General features: G+C 39.9%; 1 protein-coding gene across 1 annotated transcript in view; it reads right to left on the bottom strand.

Annotated features, from left to right (window-relative positions):
- LOC138852974 (uncharacterized) overlaps positions 1-23557 on the bottom strand; it is a 225844-nt gene that overhangs the window by 81535 nt on the left and 120752 nt on the right. Inside the window, exon 5 of the mRNA XM_070086858.1 lies at positions 21985-22148. Coding sequence (XP_069942959.1) covers positions 21985-22148 — 164 coding nt within the window. The remainder of the gene's footprint in view (positions 1-21984; positions 22149-23557) is intronic.

The following is a 23557-nucleotide window of genomic DNA, read 5'->3' on the forward strand; positions in this document are numbered from 1 at the left end:
TATCCCCCTTAAGATCAGTCATAATCACAGATAATACCACAGACCACTACCCTACCTTCCTCATAACAAACCTTGGCAAATTACCCCTAGACACTACTAAAGCCACTTTCAGACTTCACAATGAGGCAGCTATCAATAACTTCACAACAGCAGTGACAAACATTGACTGGCACACTGAGCTAGAAATCTATACAGATATTGATGAATGTATTAATAATTTTCTAAAAAAGACCCAATACCTCTATAACAAGCACTGCCCTAAAAAACTAAACAGATGACAGCTACGAGACTGAACAGTCCCTGGCTAACACCCAGTATCCTCAAATCCATAAATACAAAGCACTTATATGAAAAACAGTACAGAATGGGTCACATAACCAGAGACCAAACAAAACGTTACTCGTCATTCCTAACCAGCCTGATAAGAAGGGCTAAAAAATTGTATTATGAGAACAGATTATCCAACTTACGAGGTGATATAAAAAAGACCTAGAAAACTCTATCATAAATTCTAGGAACAAAAAAAGATAACACGAAATAGCGAAATTGAATTAACAAAACCAGATGAACCCCAACTCCCACCAACTGAAACAGCAAACAGACTCAATGATTTCTTCTCCACTATAGGAAAATACCTTGCCAATAAAATCCCAAGCTCAGATACCCCACCCAATGACTACCTCACTGGCAACTACCCAAACGCACTGTTCCTAGCTCCGACTAACCCAACTGAAGTCTCCCTTATTATCAACAAACTAAAAAACAAGACAGGAGATTTAAATACCTTACCACCCTTTATATACAAAAAAGTGTCACAAGTGCTATCACCAATCATTGCAACACTCTTTAACAAATCCATAGAATCCTCTACCTTCCTCACAGTTCTCAAAATAGCAAGGGTCACCCCGATCCATAAAGGAGGAGACCAAACAGACTTGAATAACTATAGGCCAATATCCAACTTACACCCTCTCTCTAAAATCTTTAAAAAATTAATCCATAAGCGTATCTATTCCTACCTCATCTCCCACAACATACTCAACCCCTGTCAATTTGGGTTCAGGCCTAATAAAAATACTAATGATGCTATTATCCACATGCTAGAACATATTTATACAGCAATAGAGAAAAAAGAAGTCCCACTGGGGATCTTCATTGACTTACATAAAGCTTTTGATACAGTTGACCACGACTTGCTCCACATAAAATTGTCGCACTATGGTATAAGAGGGCACTCCCTCAACTACCTAAAGTCTTACCTCAGCAACAGAAGCCAATATGTGTACACAAATGGGTCAAACTCTTCCGCACAGCTAATTACAGTTGGTGTCCCACAGGGAAGTGTCCTAGGCCCTCTTCTCTTTCTCATATACATAAATGACCTACCAAATGCATCGCAACTACTCAAACCCACACTATTTGCAGATGACACTACATGCGTCTACTCTCACCCGAGCCCAGTCATGCTAGCCAATACTGTAAATACCAAATTACAGAAAATATCAACCTGGATGAGGACTAACAAACTTACTCTAAACATTGACAAAACCTACTTCATTCAGTTTGGTAACAGAGCTGCAGATGTGTCTCTTAACATAATAATAAATGGATCACCTATCACAAAACTCACAGAGGGAAAATTCCTAGGAATCCACCTTGATAATAGATTAAAATTTCAAACACATATACAACAAATTTCCCCAAAAATTTCCAAGACCGTAGGCATACTATCGAAGATACGGTACTATGTTCCACAGTCAGCCCTCCTGGCCCTATATCACTCACTTATTTACCCCTATTTCACCTATGGAATTTGTGCATGGGGCTCAACAACAATAAACCATCTCAGACCATTAATTACCCAACAAAAGGCTGCTGTCAGAATGATAACAAATTCCCACTACAGACAGCACACACCACCAATATTCAAAACTCTAAACCTACTCACAATACAAAACATCCATACTTATTACTGCACCTACTACATACATATACCACTTAACTCTGACATAAACCCTCCCCTCAAACATCTCCTTGCCAACCTCAACAGAACACATCACCATAACACAAGGCACAGATCACTCTTCGGTGTTCCTCGTGTCCATCTCACACTATGCAAAAACTCAATGCACATAAAAGGCCCTAAAATCTGGAATTCATTACCTGTGAATATAAAAGAAACACTACCTGTTTATAAATTCAAGTCTCTTCTCAAAAATCACTTACTCACCCACAACTAAATAAATACTGAATAATTGTATCTCATAAATTGTATCTCATATATTTCTCATTATTGTATCTCATAAATATCAACCTGTGACCCAATCAAACTTTGTTACTATTTAACTTCATTACCTAACATAATACTCCATTCTACTGATTACACAGCAACACAGTAAATGACCATATGACCTGTCTTTGTAATACTCATTTGTACTAAATTGTTATCTGTTTTACAATAATTTTTGTACCACCGAATATATCATTGCTTACTTAATCTTAAGTTAATTTTAAGCTGCCCGTAATGCTCTGCATACAAGGGGCTTTGGCATGCTGCACTTTAAAAATTGTATTCCTTGTACTTCTCTGTATCATGTTCAAATAAATAAATAAATAAATAAATAAATAAATAAATAAATACAGCATATGAGGTGTGAGAGATACATGTCTAGTACATATTGTTATATGTTTGTCACTGATCATAATGCGAAAATCTCATCCAGCTCCTCAGAGCTGAGGTGCGTGCCCAAAATACAGCAGGTATTACCCCTCTCAACAGCAGCGCTGAGTCGCTGGAACACAAAACTAGCTGCCCTGTGATCCCTAGTTACCCTTATGAGTCTTTTGCCTAGCTCCTTAAGGAACTTAGATGCACTCTTTTCCAGTGAGCCAAGGGTCTCTGAGCCTACGGGAACAAATATATAATGAAGGGCAAGGTTTCCATATTTTCTAGACTTTTGGGACTCCCTGAGGCTGGCAGTTGCTCCTCCTTCTTCCCTGGTGTATTGGAGATAGGTATCAGCCAAGGTAGATGCACATGTGTAGTCCCACACCACCTGCTTCCCGTCTGTCTAGGCTTGAAGTGTGATACCATCTGGATGCTTCTGGCTGCCATCATATCTGCATAGTTGGGGTGGCTCCCTTACTGCTGGGCATCCGGCTGTTGTGAGGCTCCTCTCAATAATGTTATTAACCTCCTCATGTCTTGCAATCTTTCCCTTTGATTTACAGCACACAAGACCATGGTACCCGAATCGGTCTGCTGCTTCTCTGCCACAAATACACCTGTGTATTTGTGGCGAAAATACGGGAGGCAAGTCGAAGGGAAACACCAATGCAGATGGTCTGTGGGTCGAGGCGTGTGCCAAGGCTGGAGTTGGGAACAGCCAACAGAAAGTCCCCTGCATGAGGAGCTCTCACTGCCAGGAGGTGGGCTCTATCCTTCCCTGACACACTCTGAAGCATTGTTGAGGCTATATTCTGCACTATTGGGCCATCCCAGTGCGACTGTTTGTAGTTGTTGAGGGGAGCAGGTCTGGTTTCAGAGCCCGTTAGATTATCCCAGATCATGGCTCCGTCAATGAACTTTTGGTCCTGGACTCCAATCTTGTCCCTAAGATGTTCAGGGAGAATCGCTGCTACAAGCCCTTTGGATGCAATACATGATGACAGAAAAGCAGGTAGTGCAATCTTTGATGACCTGCCGACACCAATGCCTCCTAGTCTGACTGGAAGTGTAGCTTCGTTCCACTGCCCGTCTTCTAGAGTAAGGAAGTACTTTCGTAAAAATCTGCCTGAGGATACTGTCATATTCGTGCAGTATAGGGTTATATGAAGTTGCACATCTTAGGAAATATGTCAACCTGGGCAGACTCAAGCACTTTGTGAGAAGGTACAAGGCATCGTGGCTGTCAAGATTGCGTATTCGTTGTTCCATTCTCCTGAACTCTTCCAATTTCTTCCCGAGAATTGTGTCAATGGCATCGCTTCCCACAGGTGCTCCAAGCAAGACGATATTTGTAGGGGCAATGACTGATGCTCCTGGTAGTTTGGATCTCACTGCATTTATCATTGGTTGACTGACTTAGATGATTTCACATTTGGATGGATTCAAGATGAGACCCATTTTATCATCAGTGTAAGATTATCTTGGAGGGACTCCTTTATACCTGCTAGTGTGCCATCATCCAGGAACCAGATGTTCAGTTCACTGGTCAGTCTGACTGTGATTTCCCTAACCACTATACAGAAGAGAAATGGTGCAAGAGGATGCCCTTGCTGGACACCTTCTGATGATGTAATTTCCTGCTCTCCAAACAGGAGCATTGATTCCTTGCTATATCCAGCTGAAACAAAGGGGAAGAGACCAGGGAAATGTTCTTGTACTGCTGCTAATACCACATCTCTTTTCAGGAGATGAAATGCATTCTTGAAGTCTAATTTTACCACTGCATTGTCCTCAGGCAGGTTGTTGATATACGCCCTTGTTGCATGAACCGCTGCTTCACTTCCATGAGAGACCCCAAAACCAAACTGGTTTGGTTGAAGCATCATGGTTGCCTGTGCACGAATGCTTCGGACAGCAGCTTTGGAAATGAGGTGGCAAAAAGTGTTGCCTACTGCAATAAGCCTAATTCATCCATTCTTCTTTTTAAGTGCGCAAAGTGTTGCACCAAACAAGAAAGGTTTAATTTCGTCAGGAATCAGACCAGCCAAGGAATTGTTGACAAACCTTGTGATCTCTGAAAGCAGTGTCTCTGCAATCTCCCCAATAACTGGATTAACCATTTCCTTTAAATGCTGTTGCTTTATTCCATTGTAACCCCCAGCAGAGCCAGATGGGAATGACATTATTTCTTTGTAAATGTCCGAGTCTTCCACAATTAATGGTTCCACAGTGGGGACAAAGGTGTTGGAACTGTTGGTGCCCCTGGTTTCCCTGGCAGGGTGTTTTCCTCTTAAGTGCTTCTGCTGTGTCAGCATCCCTGGGGGGAACTGTATCTTCACTGGTAATAATTCTGATTGCCCCCACTGTGTTCCCCTCTTCAGTTTTCTTGCTTACCTGCACTCTGACTTTATGACTGTCAATGGAGTGAGTGGGGGTTCTGCCCCTCTGGTTTTTGTATTGACGGGGAAGACGAATGAGGTTATATATATATATATATATATATATATATATATATATATATATATATATATATATATATATATATATATATATATATATATATATATGTATATGACAGTAATTGTTCTGCATATTGTGATATCACCTGTTTACTGTGATTTTATTGCATATATTGCATATATATATATATATATATATATATATATATATATATACATATATATATATATATATATATATATATATATATATATATATATATATATGTCGTGCCGAATATGTAAAACTGGTCAATTAGCAAGAACTCATTTAAAATTAAGTCCTTTCTAAAATTTTCTCTTATACGTTTAAAGATATATTTTTTTTCATTAATGTTAATGTAAAAAATTTTAATTTTGCTCCAAAAGAATCTTTGAAAACTTACCTAACCTTATTATAAAAAGAACAATTTATTTTAGCCTAACCCAACTAAATATATTTTAGATTTGTTTACAATAATTTAATACTAAACAAACACAGTGAAATATATATTTTTCGTTAGGTTCAGAATGATTTTGGCGAAATTATTGCATACACAAATTTTCACTTGTCCTATATGGCAAGATGAGCGTTGCTATTTAAGCCAAGATCGCAAGTTCTGCCTATTCGGCACGACATATATATATAATATATATATATATATATATATATATATATATATATATATATATATATATATATATATATATATATGCAATAAAATCACAGTAAACAGGTGATATCACAATATGCATAACAACTACTATCAAACACTCGTTGACATAAGAGATCGCCCCTTAGATTATTTTATGAGAATTATTCACCAGGAACATATTGATATTACTAAAACAGAAGAAGAGGCATTGAAAATATTGAGAAACAAAAAATACTCCTTTAATCAGGCCATTCAGAAGAATTTGCAATGAACTCAAAACTAAACTACAAAGAAAATTAGACATTTTAATTGAAAACAATGATTGGACAAAGCAAGCTAATAAGAATTTTGTAATTAATTTAACAGATGAAATATTAGATAAAAATACGACTGCTGCTCTAGATTTCGGTCTAAGTTTTGCAACTTCAAAAAAAAAAAAATAATAAAAATGTCAAAATGCAAAAGCCTTTTGAACCTAAAAAAAAAAAATCCTCTGATTTATCCACTGACTAAATTAATATAAGGGGATGGTTTATAACTATGTTAGAACAAAATATTCCCAATTGTCCTCAAAAATTCTTAAGTCTTCTGATACACTTATTATTAATAAAAAAAAGGCATCTTACTAAAGCAGATAAAATAAATGCAATAGTAATTTTGAAAGAAACTGATTACCAAGATAAAAATGAATAATCTCTTAGATGATACAGAAACTTATTCAAAACTTAGAATCCCTTAGAATCTGTTAACAGTAATTTCAATAACACTATGAAAAGTCTACTCAAAGGAAAAGATGAATAAATTAAAAAATTTACGTCCACTAATCCATCTTTACGCTCTATGTATGGATTAATAAACACACACAAACCAGGTAATCCAGTTAGACCAATTATTAACTCCATAGGTTCAGTTTCCTATAAATTATATCCAGTTAGACCAATTATCAACTCCATAGGTTCAGTTTCCTATAAATTATATCCAGTTAAACCAATTATTAACTCCATAGGTTCAGTTTCCTATAAATTATATCCAGTTAGACCAATTATTAACTCCATAGGCTCAGTTTCCTATAAATTATATCCAGTTAAACCAATTATTAACTCCATAGGTTCAGTTTCCTATAAATTATCTGAATGGCTTGTAGATATTTGAGCCCAACTGTTGGAAAAATTTCTAACTTTAATGTTAAAAACAATATAGATTTAGTCGATAAATAAAGCACCATGACTGACTTAAATGATTTCAGTATGGTTAGTTTTGATGTTACTTCCTTGTTTACAAAAGTTCCAGTTGATGATTTATTAAGTTTATCTGAACAACTTGTTAATTGCAATTTACCATTGCCAGTTCCTACTATCATTAAACTTATTAAACTTTGTATTGTTGATGCAAAATTTAAGTTTAATGACTAGTTTTACACTAAGAAGTTTGGTATGGCAATGGGAAATCCTCTCTTACTTGTTCTTAGTAATTTATACATTGAATTTTTTGAGACAAGATTGCTTAACACAATCCTTCCTAACAGAGCTAAGTGGTTTACCTGGAGTTTACCTGGAGAGAGTTCCGGGGGTCAACGCCCCCGCGGCCCGGTCTGTGACCAGGCCTCCTGGTGGATCAGAGCCTGATCAACCAGGCTGTTGCTGCTGGCTGCACGCAAACCAACGTACGAGCCACAGCCCGGCTGGTCAGGAACCGACTTTAGGTGCTTGTCCAGTGCCAGCTTGAAGACTGCCAGGGGTCTGTTGGTAATCCCCCTTATGTATGCTGGGAGGCAGTTGAACAGTCTCGGGCCCCTGACACTTATTGTATGGTCTCTTAACGTGCTAGTGACACCCCTGCTTTTCATTGGGGGGATGTTGCATCGTCTGCCAAGTCTTTTGCTTTCGTAGTGAGTGATTTTCGTGTGCAAGTTCGGTACTAGTCCCTCTAGGATTTTCCAGGTGTATATAATCATGTATCTCTCCCGCCTGCGTTCCAGGGAATACAGGTTCAGGAACCTCAAGCGCTCCCAGTAATTGAGGTGTTTTATCTCCGTTATGCGCGCCGTGAAGGTTCTCTGTACATTTTCTAGGTCAGCAATTTCACCTGCCTTGAAAGGTGCTGTTAGTGTGCAGCAATATTCCAGCCTAGATAGAACAAGTGACCTGAAGAGTGTCATCATGGGCTTGGCCTCCCTAGTTTTGAAGGTTCTCATTATCCATCCTGTCATTTTTCTAGCAGATGCGATTGATACAATGTTATGGTCCTTGAAGGTGAGATCCTCCGACATGATCACTCCCAGGTCTTTGACGTTGGTGTTTCGCTCTATTTTGTGGCCAGAATTTGTTTTGTACTCTGATGAAGATTTAATTTTCTCGTGTTTACCATATCTGAGTAATTGAAATTTCTCATCGTTGAACTTCATATTGTTTTCTACAGCCCACTGAAAGATTCGGTTGATGTCCGCCTGGAGCCTTGCAGTGTCTGCAATGGAAGACACTGTCATGCAGATTCGGGTGTCATCTGCAAAGGAAGACACGGTGCTGTGGCTGACATCCTTGTCTATGTCGGATATGAGGATGAGGAACAAGATGGGAGCGAGTACTGTGCCTTGTGGAACAGAGCTTTTCACCGTAGCTGCCTCGGACTTTACTCTGTTGACGACTACTCTCTGTGTTCTGTTAGTGAGGAAATTATAGATCCATCGACCGACTTTTCCTGTTATTCCTTTAGCACGCATTTTGTGCACTATTACGCCATGGTCACACTTGTCGAAGGCTTTTGCAAAGTCTGTATATATTACATCTGCATTCTTTTTGTCTTCTAGTGCATTTAGGACCTTGTCGTAGTGATCCAATAGTTGAGACAGACAGGAGCGACCTGTTCTAAACCCATGCTGCCCTGGGTTGTGTAACTGATGGGTTTCTAGATGGGTGGTGATCTTGCTTCTTAGGACCCTTTCAAAGATTTTTATGATATGGGATGTTAGTGCTATTGGTCTGTAATTCTTTGCTGTTGCTTTACTGCCCCCTTTGTGGAGTGGGGCTATGTCTGTTGTTTTTAGTAACTGTGGGACGACCCCCGTGTCCATGCTCCCTCTCCATAGGATGGAAAAGGCTCGTGATAGGGGCTTCTTGCAGTTCTTGATGAACACAGAGTTCCATAAGTCTGGCCTTGGGGCAGAGTGCATGGACATGTCATTTATCGCCTGTTCGAAGTCATTTGGCGTCAGGATAACATCAGATAGGCTTGTGTTAATCAAATTTTGTGGCTCTCTCATAAAAAATTCATTTTGATCTTCGACTCTCAGTCTGGTTAGCGGCTTGCTAAAAACTGAGTCATATTGGGACTTGAGTAGCTCACTCATTTCCTTGCTGTCATCTGTGTAGGACCCATCTTGTTTAAGTAGGGGCCCAATACTGGACGTTGTTCTCGATTTTGATTTGGCATAGGAGAAGAAATACTTTGGGTTTCTTTCGATTTCATTTATGGCTTTTAGTTCTTCCCGCGATTCCTGACTCCTAAAGGATTCTTTTAGCTTAAGTTCGATGTTTGCTATTTCTCTGACCAGTGTCTCCCTACGCATTTCAGATATATTGACCTCTTTTAGCCGCTCTGTTATTCTTTTCCGTCGCCTGTAAAGGGAGCGCCTGTCTCTTTCTATTTTACATCTACTCCTCCTTTTTCTTAGAGGAATAAGCCTTGTGCAAACATCGAGTGCCACCGAGTTAATCTGTTCTAGGCATAAGTTGGGGTCTGTGTTGCTTAGTATATCTTCCCAGCTTATATCGGTTAGGACTTGGTTTACTTGGTCCCACTTTATGTTTTTGTTATTGAAGTTGAATTTGGTGAATGCTCCCTCGTGACTAGTCTCATTATGTCGGTCTGGGGCTCCATGCATACATGTCTGAACCTGGATTATGTTGTGATCTGAGTATATTGTTTTTGATATGGTGACATTTCTTATCAGATCATCATTGTTAGTGAAGATGAGGTCTAGTGTATTCTCCAGTCTAGTAGGCTCTATTATTTGCTGGTTTAGATTGAATTTTGTGCAGAGATTTAAAAGCTCGTGTGAGTGTGAGTTTTCATCAGTGCTGCCTCCTGGTGTTATTACTGCAACAATATTATTTGCTATATTCCTCCATTTTAGGTGCCTTAAGTTGAAATCCCCCAGGAGCAAGATGTTGGGTGCAGGAGCTGGAAGATTTTCCAGACAGTGGTCAATTTTTAACAGCTGTTCCTGGAATTGCTGGGATGTTGCATCCGGAGGCTTGTAGACTACCACAATGACTAGGTTTTGGTTCTCGATCTTTACTGCTAAAACTTCCACTACATCATTTGAGGCATTAAGCAGTTCTGTGCAAACAAGAGACTCTGCAATGTACAGGCCAACCCCCCCCCCTTTTGCCTGTTCACTCTGTCACATCTGTATAGGTTGTAACCTGGGATCCATATTTCGTTGTCCAAGTGATCCTTTATGTGGGTCTCATTGAAAGCCGCGAACATTGCCTTTGCCTCTGCAAGCAGTCCACGGATGAAAGGTATTTTGTTGTTTGTTGCTGGCTTTAGACCCTGTATATTTGCAAAGAAGAATGTTATCGGACTGGTGGTATTGTTGGTACTGGGTGGGGATTTTTTTTCCGGCATTAGTATCTGTATCTGTTGGTTTGGAGTGGAGGCCATCGACTGTGGTTCCACTCCAGGAATGACTGGATTTGGTGTACGATTTCTGCCATTTCCTGCCAGTTTTTTTTCCTTCCTGGCACTAAAAAACCTCTCCCTCTTGAGTGGCTGTGGCTACCCAGGTTTTCCCATGGCCTGGATGTTTTGTATCTTTTTGTCCCCTTTAGATGGTATGCCTGGCAATTTAAGTTATAGCACAGTCTTTCCTGTACTGAAGAGGTACACAGTTCAGGGTGAAAAAGCTTACAGGAAGGGAGTTTGCATTTTCCTGTTGTCATATGGGCATGGCATTTTCTAGGGTGGTCATAGTTGCAAGTCCCATCAGTTTTTCCAGATTTCCCATGCCAGCAGATACCAAGTGCATAGTATGTGCACAGGCTTGGTTTCCGTTTGCCTTGGGTTTCTGTGACTGTATTCCCTGTTGGTGCATGTTTCCCTGTCTTACTTCTATCCTCCCAAGCACCAACAATGGAGCTCCCACCAGTTGTTTTTGGTAATATATCCTCACTATTGCTAGTGGAGTCCTCAAGTTTGCTATTTCCTGCGGTATTTCTAGTTTGCAATATTGGTTTTATCTTATCTTTGACTACACTTGTTTCCCTACTATGGCTCCTGTCCCCTATGAGGTCATTTATATGTATTCCTTCCTGCGTATAGTTCCCGACTACCTGGACAAAATCTCCAGCTTCACCATTTCTGTCTCCCAGGACAGCATCTCCAGCTTCACCATTACTGTCTCCCAGGACAGCACCTCCAGCTTCACCATTACTGTCTCCCAGGACAGCACCTCCAGCTTCACCATTTCTGTCTCCCAGGACAGTACTATCAGCCCCACATTTACTGACTACCAGGACTTCATCTCCAGTCTTACAGTTTCTGACTACATGGCCAGTATCAAGGGCAGTACCATTCAGCACAGACTTTTTATGTTCCCATCTGTTGTAGAAAGCTTCCAGGTTGTCTATGAAAGCAGCTTTGATGTTGTCCTCTTTTAATACCCTTGTGATTTTAGTCCACAAATTTATCTCATTTGGGCATACCCAAAAACATTTCCCTGTTTTAACACTGCTTGTAGCTAGTTCTTTGATATCTGCACAAGGGGCATGACACCAATTTCCACAAAAATGACAATTTATCAATGTGGAAGCCCGTTTGTTTGACTGACCACAGACTACACAGAGCTTCATAATGATTTGAATGGTTGATTTACTGTAATTCTACTAACAACCTCTTGAATATTCTATTAATAACCTCCTTAAATGAAGCTCTAGCTATTTGTATTTCTGTTTCTAACTGTTTTTGTATATTGGACAGCTTACCGTGCACGTTCCTTTATATTTATTGTTTGTGTTTGATAAGGGCGCCTACAACCCCATCCGTTTACAGTCTGCTTTATTGTCCAACGAAACCGTTTGAAACCAGTCAAGGGTTCGGACCAGTCAAGGGTTCGGACCAGTCAAGGGTTCGGACCAGTCAAGGGTTCGGACCAGTCAACGGATCGGACCAGTCGATCTGATCTGATCAGTGGGTCGCTTATTTAAAACATACTGGTCGGTGATTTGGGCTAACACATGAAGGATCTACTGGAAATTATCTACCCGAGTAATATGTGATTTGATTGATACAAAAGTATAACTTGCGTGTTGAAGAAACCGGTGATTTCTGGCAGCTCCTACAATGACGAACGGTCGACCTCAACCCTTGTTTATCAACGCTGTATCTAGCTTTTCTATTTTTTTTTCCGTCTCCACCACAATAAATGCTATATTATCACTATAGTTGACTGGTGCAAATTTTGGAGGAAGGACGCTTTTTCTGTAGTAATAATTGCTTCTAGTTTGTGTATATTGCGACCGCTGGTAACTACAGGTTATATGAAATTCACAGTAACGTCTGGTATTTCAAGAAAAAGAAACTAATGAAAGTCACTCCACTCCACTAAGTACCATTATAATACTGGTTAGTTGCTACTACAACACTGTATTCTGCTATTCACTGGTATCACTAGATTATATGCGAGTACACTAGCAGGCCAGGAAGATTATTAAAAACAGCTGACCTGTGGTAAGTTTCTGGCGACTTCTGGCACCTGCCTCTATAGGCTTATCACTTCATTTACAAATTCACCTGTTTTCAAATGACACTTTAGCCTTTATCAACAATATACTAGGGAGCCACTGTAGTATACACTATACACTATGTATACTCAATGTTATCAGGGAGACTTTCTTTCCTCTGACACGAAAAGTTTAATTATTATTATTTTTTTTTCACACGGGACACAGGCCTATGATTCCCCTCTGGCAGTAAACTCTGCTAGGTAGTGCACACTAATTCTCCTTTTTTGACTCAGTATATAATGTTTTCCGCCCAAGATTGGTTCCAGGCGCTAGAGGGATGTATCGTATAGGATTGATGACACAAATTAAAGTTCTAGCACGTAAGAGCGACCGTGAAAACACCAGAAAACCCGGAGCACAACGAGGCACGCTGACACTTCTCTACGTCAAGGATATGTTGGTAATATTTTGTGTTTTATGCATAAAAATATAGATATAAACCATTTCCTCGTTAAATTAAATACTTTAGCTCATTCTATAAATTTTACTGTTGAGTTCAAAGAAAATAACTCATTGCCTTTCCTAGATGTTTTAATTAAGAGTAAAAATTATTTTAAAATTAAAATTTATAGAAAACCAACAAATAACTGTTCCTATGTACACTACTATTCTTCACATCAAGATAGAGTTAAATTGTCGGTTTTCTCATCATTTTTTCTTTTTTTGAGAACTTTACGTATTTGTAGTCCAGAGTTCATAGATGAAAAAATCTAAAAAAAATTATGAAATAACTAATGATCTAAAATACCCAAGAAACTTAATTGATAAATCCTTTAAAACTGCCAGATATACTTTTTACAATTCAGAAAGGGACAATCAACCTTATTCAACTAAATAAATAAATAAATAAATAAATATATATATATATATATATATATATATATATATATATATATATATATATATATATATATATATATATATATATATAATAGGTAGTAGGTTGGTAGACAGCAACCACCCAGGGAAGTACTACCGTCCTGCCAGATGACTGTGAAACAGAAACCTGAACTGTTTTGCATGATGGTAGGATTGCTGGTTTCTTTTTCTGTCTCATAAACACGCTAGATAACAGGGATATCTTGCTACTCCTACTTACACTTTGGTCACATTCCACAGACACGCACATGCACATATATATACATACATCTAGATTTTTCTCCTTTTTCTAAATAGCTCTTGTTCTTCTTTATTTCTTCTATTGTCCATGGGGAAGTGGAAAAGAATCTTTCCTCCGTAAGCCATGCGTGTCGTATGAGGCGACTAAAATGCCGGGAGCAATGGGCTAGTAACCCCTTCTCCTGTAGACATTTACTAAAAAAGAGAAGAAGAAAAACTTTATAAAACTGGGATGCTTGAATGTGAGTGGATGTAGTGCGGATGACAACAAACAGATGATTGCTGATGTTATGAATGAAAAGAAGTTGGATGTCCTGGCCCTAAGTGAAACAAAGCTGAAGGGGGTAGGGGAGTTTCGGTGGGGGGAAATAAATGGGATTAAATCTTTAGTATCTGAGAGAGTTAGAGCAAAGGAAGGGGTAGCAGTAATGTTGAAGGATCAGTTATGGAAGGAGAAAAGAGAATATGAATGTGTAAATTCAAGAATTATGTGGATTAAAGTAAAGGTTGCATGCGAAAAGTGGGTCATAATAAGCGTGTATGCACCTGGAGAAGAGAGGAATGCAGAGGAGAGAGAGAGATTTTGGGAGATGTTAAGTGAATGTATAGGAGCCTTTGAACCAAGTGAGAGAGTAATTGTGGTAGGTAAGTTTGGGGTGCCAGGTGTAAATGATAATGGGAGCCCTTTGATTGAACTTTGTATAGAAAGGGGTTTAGTTATAGGTAATACATATTTTAAGAAAAAGAGGATAAATAAGTATACAAGATATGATGTAGGGCGTAATGACAGTAGTTTGTTGGATTATGTATTGGTGGATAAAAGACTGTTGAGTAGACATCAGGATGTACATGTTTATAGAGGGGCCACAGATATATCAGATCACTTTCTAATTGTAGCTACACTGAGAGTAAAAGGTAGATGGGATACAAGGAGAATAGAAGCATCAGGGAAGAGAGAGGTGAAGGTTTATAAACTAAAAGAGGAGGCAGTTAGGGTAAGATATGAACAGCTATTGGAGGATAAATGGGCTCTTGAGAGCATAGGAAATGAGGTCGAAGAGGTATTTGGTAGGTTTAAAAATGTAGTGTTAGAGTGTTCAGCAGAAGTTTGTGGTTACAGGAAAGTGGGTGCGGGAGGGAAGAGGAGCGATTGGTGGAATGAGGATGTAAAGAGAGTAGTAAGGGAGAAAAAGTTAGCATACGAGAAGATTTTACAAAGTAGAAGCGATGCAAGGAGGGAAGAGTATATGGAGAAAAAGAGAGAGGTTAAGAGAATGGTGAAGCAATGTAAAAAGAGAGCAAATGAGAGAGTGGGTGAGATGTTATCAACAAATTTTGTTGAAAATAAGAAAACGTTTTGGAGTGAGATTAACAAGTTAAGGAAGCCTAGAGAACAAATGGATTTGTCAGTTAAAAATAGGAGAGGAGAGTTATTAAATGGAGAGTTAGAGGTATTGGGAAGATGGAGGGAATATTTTGAGGAATTGTTAAATGTTGATGAAGATAGGGAAGCTGTGATTTCGTGTATAGGGCAAGGAGGGATAACATCTTGTAGGAGTGAGGAAGAGCCAGTTGTGAGTGTGGGGGAAGTTCGTGAGGCAGTAGGTAAAATGAAAGGGGGTAAGGCAGCCGGGATTGATGGGATAAAGACAGAAATGTTAAAAGCAGGTGGGGATATAGTTTTGGAGTGGTTGGTGCATTTATTTAATAAATGTATGGAAGAGGGTAAGGTACCTAGGGATTGGCAGAGAGCATGCATAGTTCCTTTGTATAAAGGCAAAGGGGACAAAAGAGAGTGCAAAAATTATAGGTGGATAAGTCTGTTGAGTATACCTGGTAAAGTGTATGGTAGAGTTATTATTGAAAGAATTAAGAGTAAGACGGAGAATAGGATAGCAGATGAACAAGGAGGCTTTAGGAAAGGTAGGGGGTGTGTGGACCAGGTGTTTACAGTGAAACATGTAAGTGAACAGTATTTAGATAAGGCTAAAGAGGTCTTTGTGGCATTTATGGATTTGGAAAAGGCGTATGACAGGGTGGATAGGGGATCAATGTGGCAGATGTTGCAGGTGTATGGTGTAGGAGGTAGGTTACTGAAAGCAGTGAAGAGTTTTTACGAGGATAGTGAGGCTCAAGTTAGAGTATGTAGGAAAGAGGTAAATTATTTCCCAATAAAAGTAGGCCTTAGACAAGGATGTGTGATGTCACCGTGGTTGTTTAATATATTTATAGATGGGGTTGTAAGAGAAGTAAATGAGAGGGTCTTGGCAAGAGGCGTGGAGTTTAAAGATAAAGAATCACACATAAAGTGGGAGTTGTCACAGTTGCTCTTTGCTGATGACACTGTGCTCTTGGGAGATTCTGAAGAGAAGTTGCAGAGATTGGTGGATGAATTTGGTAGGGTGTGCAAAAGAAGAAAATTAAAAGTGAATACAGGAAAGAGTAAGGTTATGAGGATAACAAAAATATTAGGTGATGAAAGATTGTCTATCAGATTGGAGGGAGAGAGTATGGAGAAGGTGAATGTATTCAGATATTTGGGAGTGGATGTGTCAGCAGATGGGTCTATGAAAGATGAGGTGAATCATAGAAATGATGAGGGGAAAAGGGTGAGTGGTGCACTTAGGAGTCTGTGGAGACAAAGAACTTTGTCCTTGGAGGCAAAGAGGGGAATGTATGAGAGTATAGTTTTATCAGTGCTCTTATATGGGTGTGAAGCATGGGTGATGAATGTTGCAGTGAGGAGAAGGCTGGAGGCAGTGGAGATGTCATGTCTGAGGGCAATGTGTGGTGTGAATATAATGCAGAGAATTCGTAGTTTGGAAGTTAGGAGGAGGTGCGGGATTACCAAAACTGTTGTCCAGAGGGCTGAGGAAGGGTTGTTGAGGTGGTTCGGACATGTAGAGAGAATGGAGCGAAACAGCGTGACTCCAAGAGTGTATCAGTCTGTAGTGGAAGGAAGGCGGCCTAGGAAAGGTTGGAGGGAGGGGGTAAAGGAGGTTTTGTGTGCGAGGGGCTTGGACTTCCAGCAGGCATGTGTGAGCGTGTTTGATAGGAGTGAATGGAGACAAATGGTTTTTAATACTTGACGTGCTGTTGGAGTGTGAGCAAAGTAACATTTATGAAGGGGTTCAGGGAAACCGGCAGGCCGGAGATGGAAGTCCTGGAGATGGGAAGTACAGTGCCTGCACTCTGAAGGAGGGGTGTTAATGTTGCAGTTTAAAAACTGTAGTGTAAAGCACCCTTCTGGAAAGACAGTGATGGAGTGAATGATGGTGAAAGTTTTTCTTTTTCGGGCCACCCTGCCTTGGTGGGAATCGGCCAGTGTGATAATAAAATAATACGTATATATATATTTTTTTTTTCAACAAACCGGCCGTATCCCGCCAAGGCAGGGTGGCCCAAAAAGAAAAACGAAAGTTTCTCTTTTTAAATTAAGTAATTTATACGGGAGAAGGGGTTACTAGCCCCTTGCTCCCGGCATTTTAGTAGCCTCTTACAACACGCATGGCTTACGGAGGAAGAATTCTGTTCCACTTCCCCATGGAGATAAGAGGAAATAAACAACAACAAGAACTAGAAAGAAAATAGAAGAAAACCCAGAGGGATGTGTATATATACAATACATATATATGCTTGTACATGCATGTGTAGTGTGACCTAAGTGTAAGTAGAAGTAGCAAGACGTACCTGAAGTCTTGCATGTTTATGAGACAGAAAAAAAAGGACACCAGCAATCCTACCATCATGTAAAACAATTACAGGCTTTCATTTTACACTCACTTGGCAGGACGGTAGTACCTCCCTGGGTGGTTGCTGTCTACCAACCTACTACCTATACATATATATATATATATATATATATATATATATATATATGTATATATTTTTTTTTATTATCACACTGGCCGATTCCCACCAAGGCAGGGTGGCCCGAAAAAGAAAAACTTTCACCATCATTCACTCCATCACTGTCTTGCCAGAAGGGTGCTTTACACTACAGTTTTTAAACTGCAACATTAACACCCCTCCTTCAGAGTGCAGGCACTGTACTTCCCATCTCCAGGACTCAAGTCCGGCCTGCCGGTTTCCCTGAATCCCTTCATAAATGTTACTTTGCTCACACTCCAACAGCACGTCAAGTATTAAAAACCATTTGTCTCCATTCACTCCTATCAAACACGCTCATGCATGCCTCCTGGAAGTCCAAGCCCCTCGCACACAAAACCTCCTTTACCCCCTCCCTCCAACCTTTCCTAGGCCGACCCCTACCCCGCCTTCCTTCCACTACAGACTGATACACTCTTGAAGTCATTCTGTTTCGCTCCATTCTCTCTACATGTCCGAACCACCTCAACAACCCTTCCTCAGCCCTCTGGACAACAGTTTTGGTAATCCCGCACCTCCTCCTAACTTCCAAACTACGAATTCTCTGCATTATATTCACACCACACATTGCCCTCAGACATGACATCTCCACTGCCTCCAGCCTTCTCCTCGCTGCAACATTCATCACCCACGCTTCACACCCATATAAGAGCGTTGGTAAAACTATACTCTCATACATTCCCCTCTTTGCCTCCAAGGACAAAGTTCTTTGTCTCCACAGACTCCTAAGTGCACCACTCACTCTTTTTCCCTCATCAATTCTATGATTCACCTCATCTTTCATAGACCCATCCGCTGACACGTCCACTCCCAAATATCTGAATACGTTCACCTCCTCCATACTCTCTCCCTCCAATCTGATATTCAATCTTTCATCACCTAATCTTTTTGTTATCCTCATAACCTTACTCTTTCCTGTATTCACCTTTAATTTTCTTCTTTTGCACACCCTACCAAATTCATCCACCAATCTCTGCAACTTCTCTTCAGAATCTCCCAAGAGCACAGTGTCATCAGCAAAGAGCAGCTGTGACAACTCCCACTTTGTGTGTGATTCTTTATCTTTTAACTCCACGCCTCTTGCCAAGACCCTCGCATTTACTTCTCTTACAACCCCATCTATAAATATATTAAACAACCACGGTGACATCACACATCCTTGTGTGATATATATATATATATATATATATATATATATATATATATATATATATATATATATATATATATATATATATATATATATATATATATATGTATGTATATATATATATATAGATAGATAGATAGATAGATAGATATATAGACACACACAGAGAGAGAGAGAGAGAGAGAGACTATTTCCCAGTAATAGTAGGCCTTAGAGAAGGATGCATGATGTCACCAAGGCTGTTCAATATATTTATAGATACGGTTGTATAAGAAGTGAATACTCTGGTGTTGGCAGAAGGTGTGAGGTTAAAAGATAAAGAATGTAACACAAAGTGGGAGTTGTCACAGTTGTTCTTTGCTGATGACACGGTGGTTTTGGGAGATTCTGAAGAGAAGTTGCAGAGATTGGTGGACGAGTTTCTTAGAGTACATAAAAGAAGAAAATTAAAAGTGAATATAGGAAAGAGTAAGGTGACGAGAATAACAAGAAAATTAGGCGGGAGAGATACATGATTAAATACACCTGGAAAATCCTAGAGGGATTAGTACCAAACTTGCACACGAAAATAACTCCCTATCAAAGCAAAAGACTCGGCAGATGATGCAACATCCCCCCAATGAAAAGAAACAGCATAATAAGTGTCAGGGGCCCAAGACTGTTCAACTGCCTCCCAGCATACATAAGGGGGATTACCAATAGACCCCTGACTGTATTCAAGCAGGCACTGGACAGGCACCTAAAGTCAGTACCTGACAAGCTGGGCTGTGGTTCGTACGTCGGGTTGCTTGCGGCCAACAGTAAGAGCCTGGTTGATCAGGCCCTGATCCACCATGAGGCCTGGTCACAGACCAGGCCACGGGGGCGCTGACCCTCGAAACCCTCTTGAGATATACTCAAGGTATATATGCTGAAAACTGATAAAATATCGACAGGTTGATGAGTAAGACAGATATACAACAGCTGGATATCTTTGTTGTTGAAACGCTTCACCTAAGCAGTATGCTTCTTCACTCAAATACAGAGAAAGGATTGTAGGTAATAGAAGTAACGAGGTACAGATGATTTAATCAGACCATCAACCTTGAAGAAATAGTTTGAGGTGGTCAGTCCCTCAGCCTGGAGAAGAGTTCAGCTCCAAGGTCTGAAACAATGTGAAGCTACAGCTTGTGACTGAAATACAGCTTTAAGGTAAAGAGGATTCCAGGAGTATGTTTCTTAAAGTAGAAGCGAGGAGAAGTGTTAGTAATAATATCAGCATTGTCAAGAACGGATGAAGGTCATTTGGAAGATTGCTTAGAGCCAATCCGTCTTGTGATTATAATCCTAAAATGGCTGCGTCATCATGGAAGAAGCTGGGAAGCCTCGTCAAAGTATAGGGAAGGTCAGAGCTGTCAAAATGGTCAGCAGAAACACGGTACTGGAGTAAGGCAACGAGGCATTACCCAAAAGCTCTACCAGGTTCAAGAGAAATTCCGTGGACGAGCCGAGGTCACTCGAGTGTCGTAGGGGTAAGAGGAGAGGAGGAAAAACATGATTAAGTTCTCTTTTTTTCATATAAAAAGTGGGAGGAATTATGGTTCGCTTTAAGGAGAAAAGAAAAGAAATCGTAAATCGTATCCCCTCTTGTTACAAGAGTACGCTTGTTGCGGCTAATGGCACAGCAGAACAGTATGAAAACCACGCATAACCTACTCAGTATACCAGTAAACATGGATACCAGAATCAATCATGCCAAGAGAAGTGGGCATCTGGAAACGCCGGGAGTCATACTGCTTTGACCGCCACTTCTCACAATAGAGAGGCAACCTCCAGGATAACCTCTGTCATCCAAAGCCTCGTGAGCCCACTCACTGTGGCCCCGGAGGTTCGCCCAGCACATCACAAGATATTCTACTTTACACAAATAACCCGCACATAAAAGAGAGAAGCTTACGACGACGTTTCGGTCCGACTTGGACCATTGACAAAGTCGAACCGAAACATCGTCGTAAGCTTCTCTCTTTTATGTGCGGGTTATTTGTGTATCGTTCCAGTCATGGTATTGTGCCTTTTTTGTTATTCTACTTTCCTTGACAGTACTACAAAGGAGATCCTCGATGTAATGGAACGGATAACGATTCTCTTTGCTTTGCCTAGGAGCTGAAATTTACAAGAAAAAATATTTGCAGACAAGGAAGCCGACTGTGGAGGAAGTATTTAGATTCGACCCGAGAAAGGAGATAAGAGGTTTAATTCCTCAAATCAAGACTGTTAGTATATAATACTGTGTACAAAGAAGGTCAGTAGAAACTGTTAAAATATATATTGTGCACAAACACGGTTAGTAGAAACTGTTAGAATATAATACAGTGTCCAGGCGGGGCCCCACTTTACAGCGCTTTGTTTTATAGTATTTCACTAATACAGAATTTTTGTATTATACTAATTCTTCATTTATTCAGAATTCCTACAATAAATATATTCACCACTCACTAAAAGCAAAGGACAGAATTATTTTAAGGTAAGTTATACGTGTACTGTGTATGTATTTTTTTTTAGGCCTATTTATATTGCTCTTAATATATGATAGTGTGGACATGTTATCAGCCTTTTATATGCATTTGAAAGTGAAAAAAAAGCTATGATTCACTTTACAGCGATTTTTGCTTTACAGACAGCAGTAATGCAGAACCTAACCTGCTGTATAAGTGGGGCCCTGCTGTATAAGTGGGGCCCTGCTGTATAAGTGGGGCCCTGCTGTATAAGTGGGGCCCTGCTGTATAAGTGGGGCCCTGCTGTATAAGTGGGGCCCTGCTGTATAAGTGGGGCCCTGCTGTATAAGTGGGGCCCTGCTGTATACGTGGAGCCCTGCTGTATAAGTGGGGCCCTGCTGTATAAGTGGGGCCCTGCTGTATAAGTGGGGCCCTGCTGTATAAGTGGGGCCCTGCTGTATAAGTGGGGCCCTGCTGTATAAGTGGGGCCCTGCTGTATAAGTGGGGCCCTGCTGTATAAGTGGGGCCCTGCTGTATAAGTGGGGCCCTGCTGTATAAGTGGGGCCCTGCTGTATAAGTGGGGCCCTGCTGTATAAGTGGGGCCCTGCTGTAAAAACAGGTCCAGTAGAGACTATTGGGATACAATATGTACAAAAAAGGCCTTATATGAAGATTTTTTTTTTTTTTTGCATCACACAGCTCTAAAATCAGTGGAAGATGAAGGGGTAAAAAATAAACTGGATAAGTAAAATTATCAGATACATTACCTTTTGATGTTTCGCAGAGTCTTGTAGTAAATCTGTCCCTTATACTGGAAAGCTGAGAGATTGGATTCATTCTGAGTTCTGGAGCAGTTGACATAGCGCATCCAGTTACTGACGCTACAATCCACAGCATCCACACATGATGAAGCCTCATCTCTGCCACGAAGCTGTACAATAAAACATGTATATATGTCGTGCTGAATAGGTAAAATTGGTCAATTAGCAACAACTCGTTTAAAATTAAATCCTTTCTAAAATTTTCTCTTATTTGTTTAAAGATATATTTTTTTATTTATGTCAATGTAAAAATAATAATTTTGTACCAAAAGAACCTTAGAAAACTTACCTAACCAAATTATAACAAGCACAATTTAATTTAACCTAATTCAACTAAATATATTTTAGATAAGTTTACAATAATTTAATAAAAAACAAACACAACGAAACATATTTTTTTCTATAGGTTCAGAATGATTTTTGCAAAACTGTTGCATACACAAATTCTCGCTTGCCTTATTCGGCAAGAAGAACGTTCCTTTTTAAGCCAAAATGGCAAGTATTACCTATTCAGCGCGAATAGCAGGTGTTGTGGGACTACACATGTGCATCTACCTTGGCTGATACCTATCTCCAGTACACCAGGGAGGAAGGAGGAGCAGCTGCCAGCCTCAGGGAGTCCCAAAAGTCTAGAAAATCCGGAGAACTTGCCCATCATTATATATTTGTTCCCATAGGCTCGGAGACCCTTGGCTCATAAGAACATAAGAACATAAGAATGTAGGAACACTGCAGAAGGCCTACTGGCCCATACGAGGCAGGTCCTTATCAAAACGACATCTACCTAAAGCTACTCAAGAAATAACTCCTGTACCCCTTGACACCAATCAAACCCAGCCCCTCCCACTCATATATTTGTCCAGTCTCTTCTTAAAGCTACCCAAGGTCCTAGCCTCTATCACCCCACTGGGAAGACTGTTCCACGCATCTACAACTCTGTTAGAAAACCAGTACTTACCTATGTCCTTTCTAAATCTAAATTTATCCAACTTAAATCCATTATTCCTGGTTCTTACCTGGTTCGACACCCTCAGTACTTTATTAATGTCTCCTTTGTTTATGCCCGTCATCCACTTATACACTTCAATGATATCTCCCCTCATTCTACGCCTCTCCAGAGAGTGGAGATTTAAGGCTTTAAGTCTATCCTCATACGGGAGGTTCCTTACACAGTAAATCATTTTAGTCATTCTTCTCTGTATGTTCTCTAATGAGTCTATGTCCATCCTGTAGTAAGGGGACCAAAACTGAGCAGCATAATCTAAATGAGGCCTCACTAGTGATGTATAGAGCTGTAAAATAACTTTTGGACTTCTGTTACTTATACTTCTTGAGATAAATCCAAGTAATCTGTTGGCCTTGTTGCGCACATTAAGGCACTGCTGTCTTGGCTTTAGATTTCTGCTTACCATGACTCCCAAGTCTTTTTCACATTCTGTATGACCAAGCTCTACTTCACCTAGATTATAGCTTCGATGGTTATTTTCATTACCAAGGGGAAGTACCTTACACTTATCCA

Source organism: Cherax quadricarinatus, chromosome 20 (genome assembly GCF_038502225.1).
Source record: "Cherax quadricarinatus isolate ZL_2023a chromosome 20, ASM3850222v1, whole genome shotgun sequence".
Lineage (NCBI taxonomy): Eukaryota > Metazoa > Arthropoda > Malacostraca > Decapoda > Parastacidae > Cherax > Cherax quadricarinatus.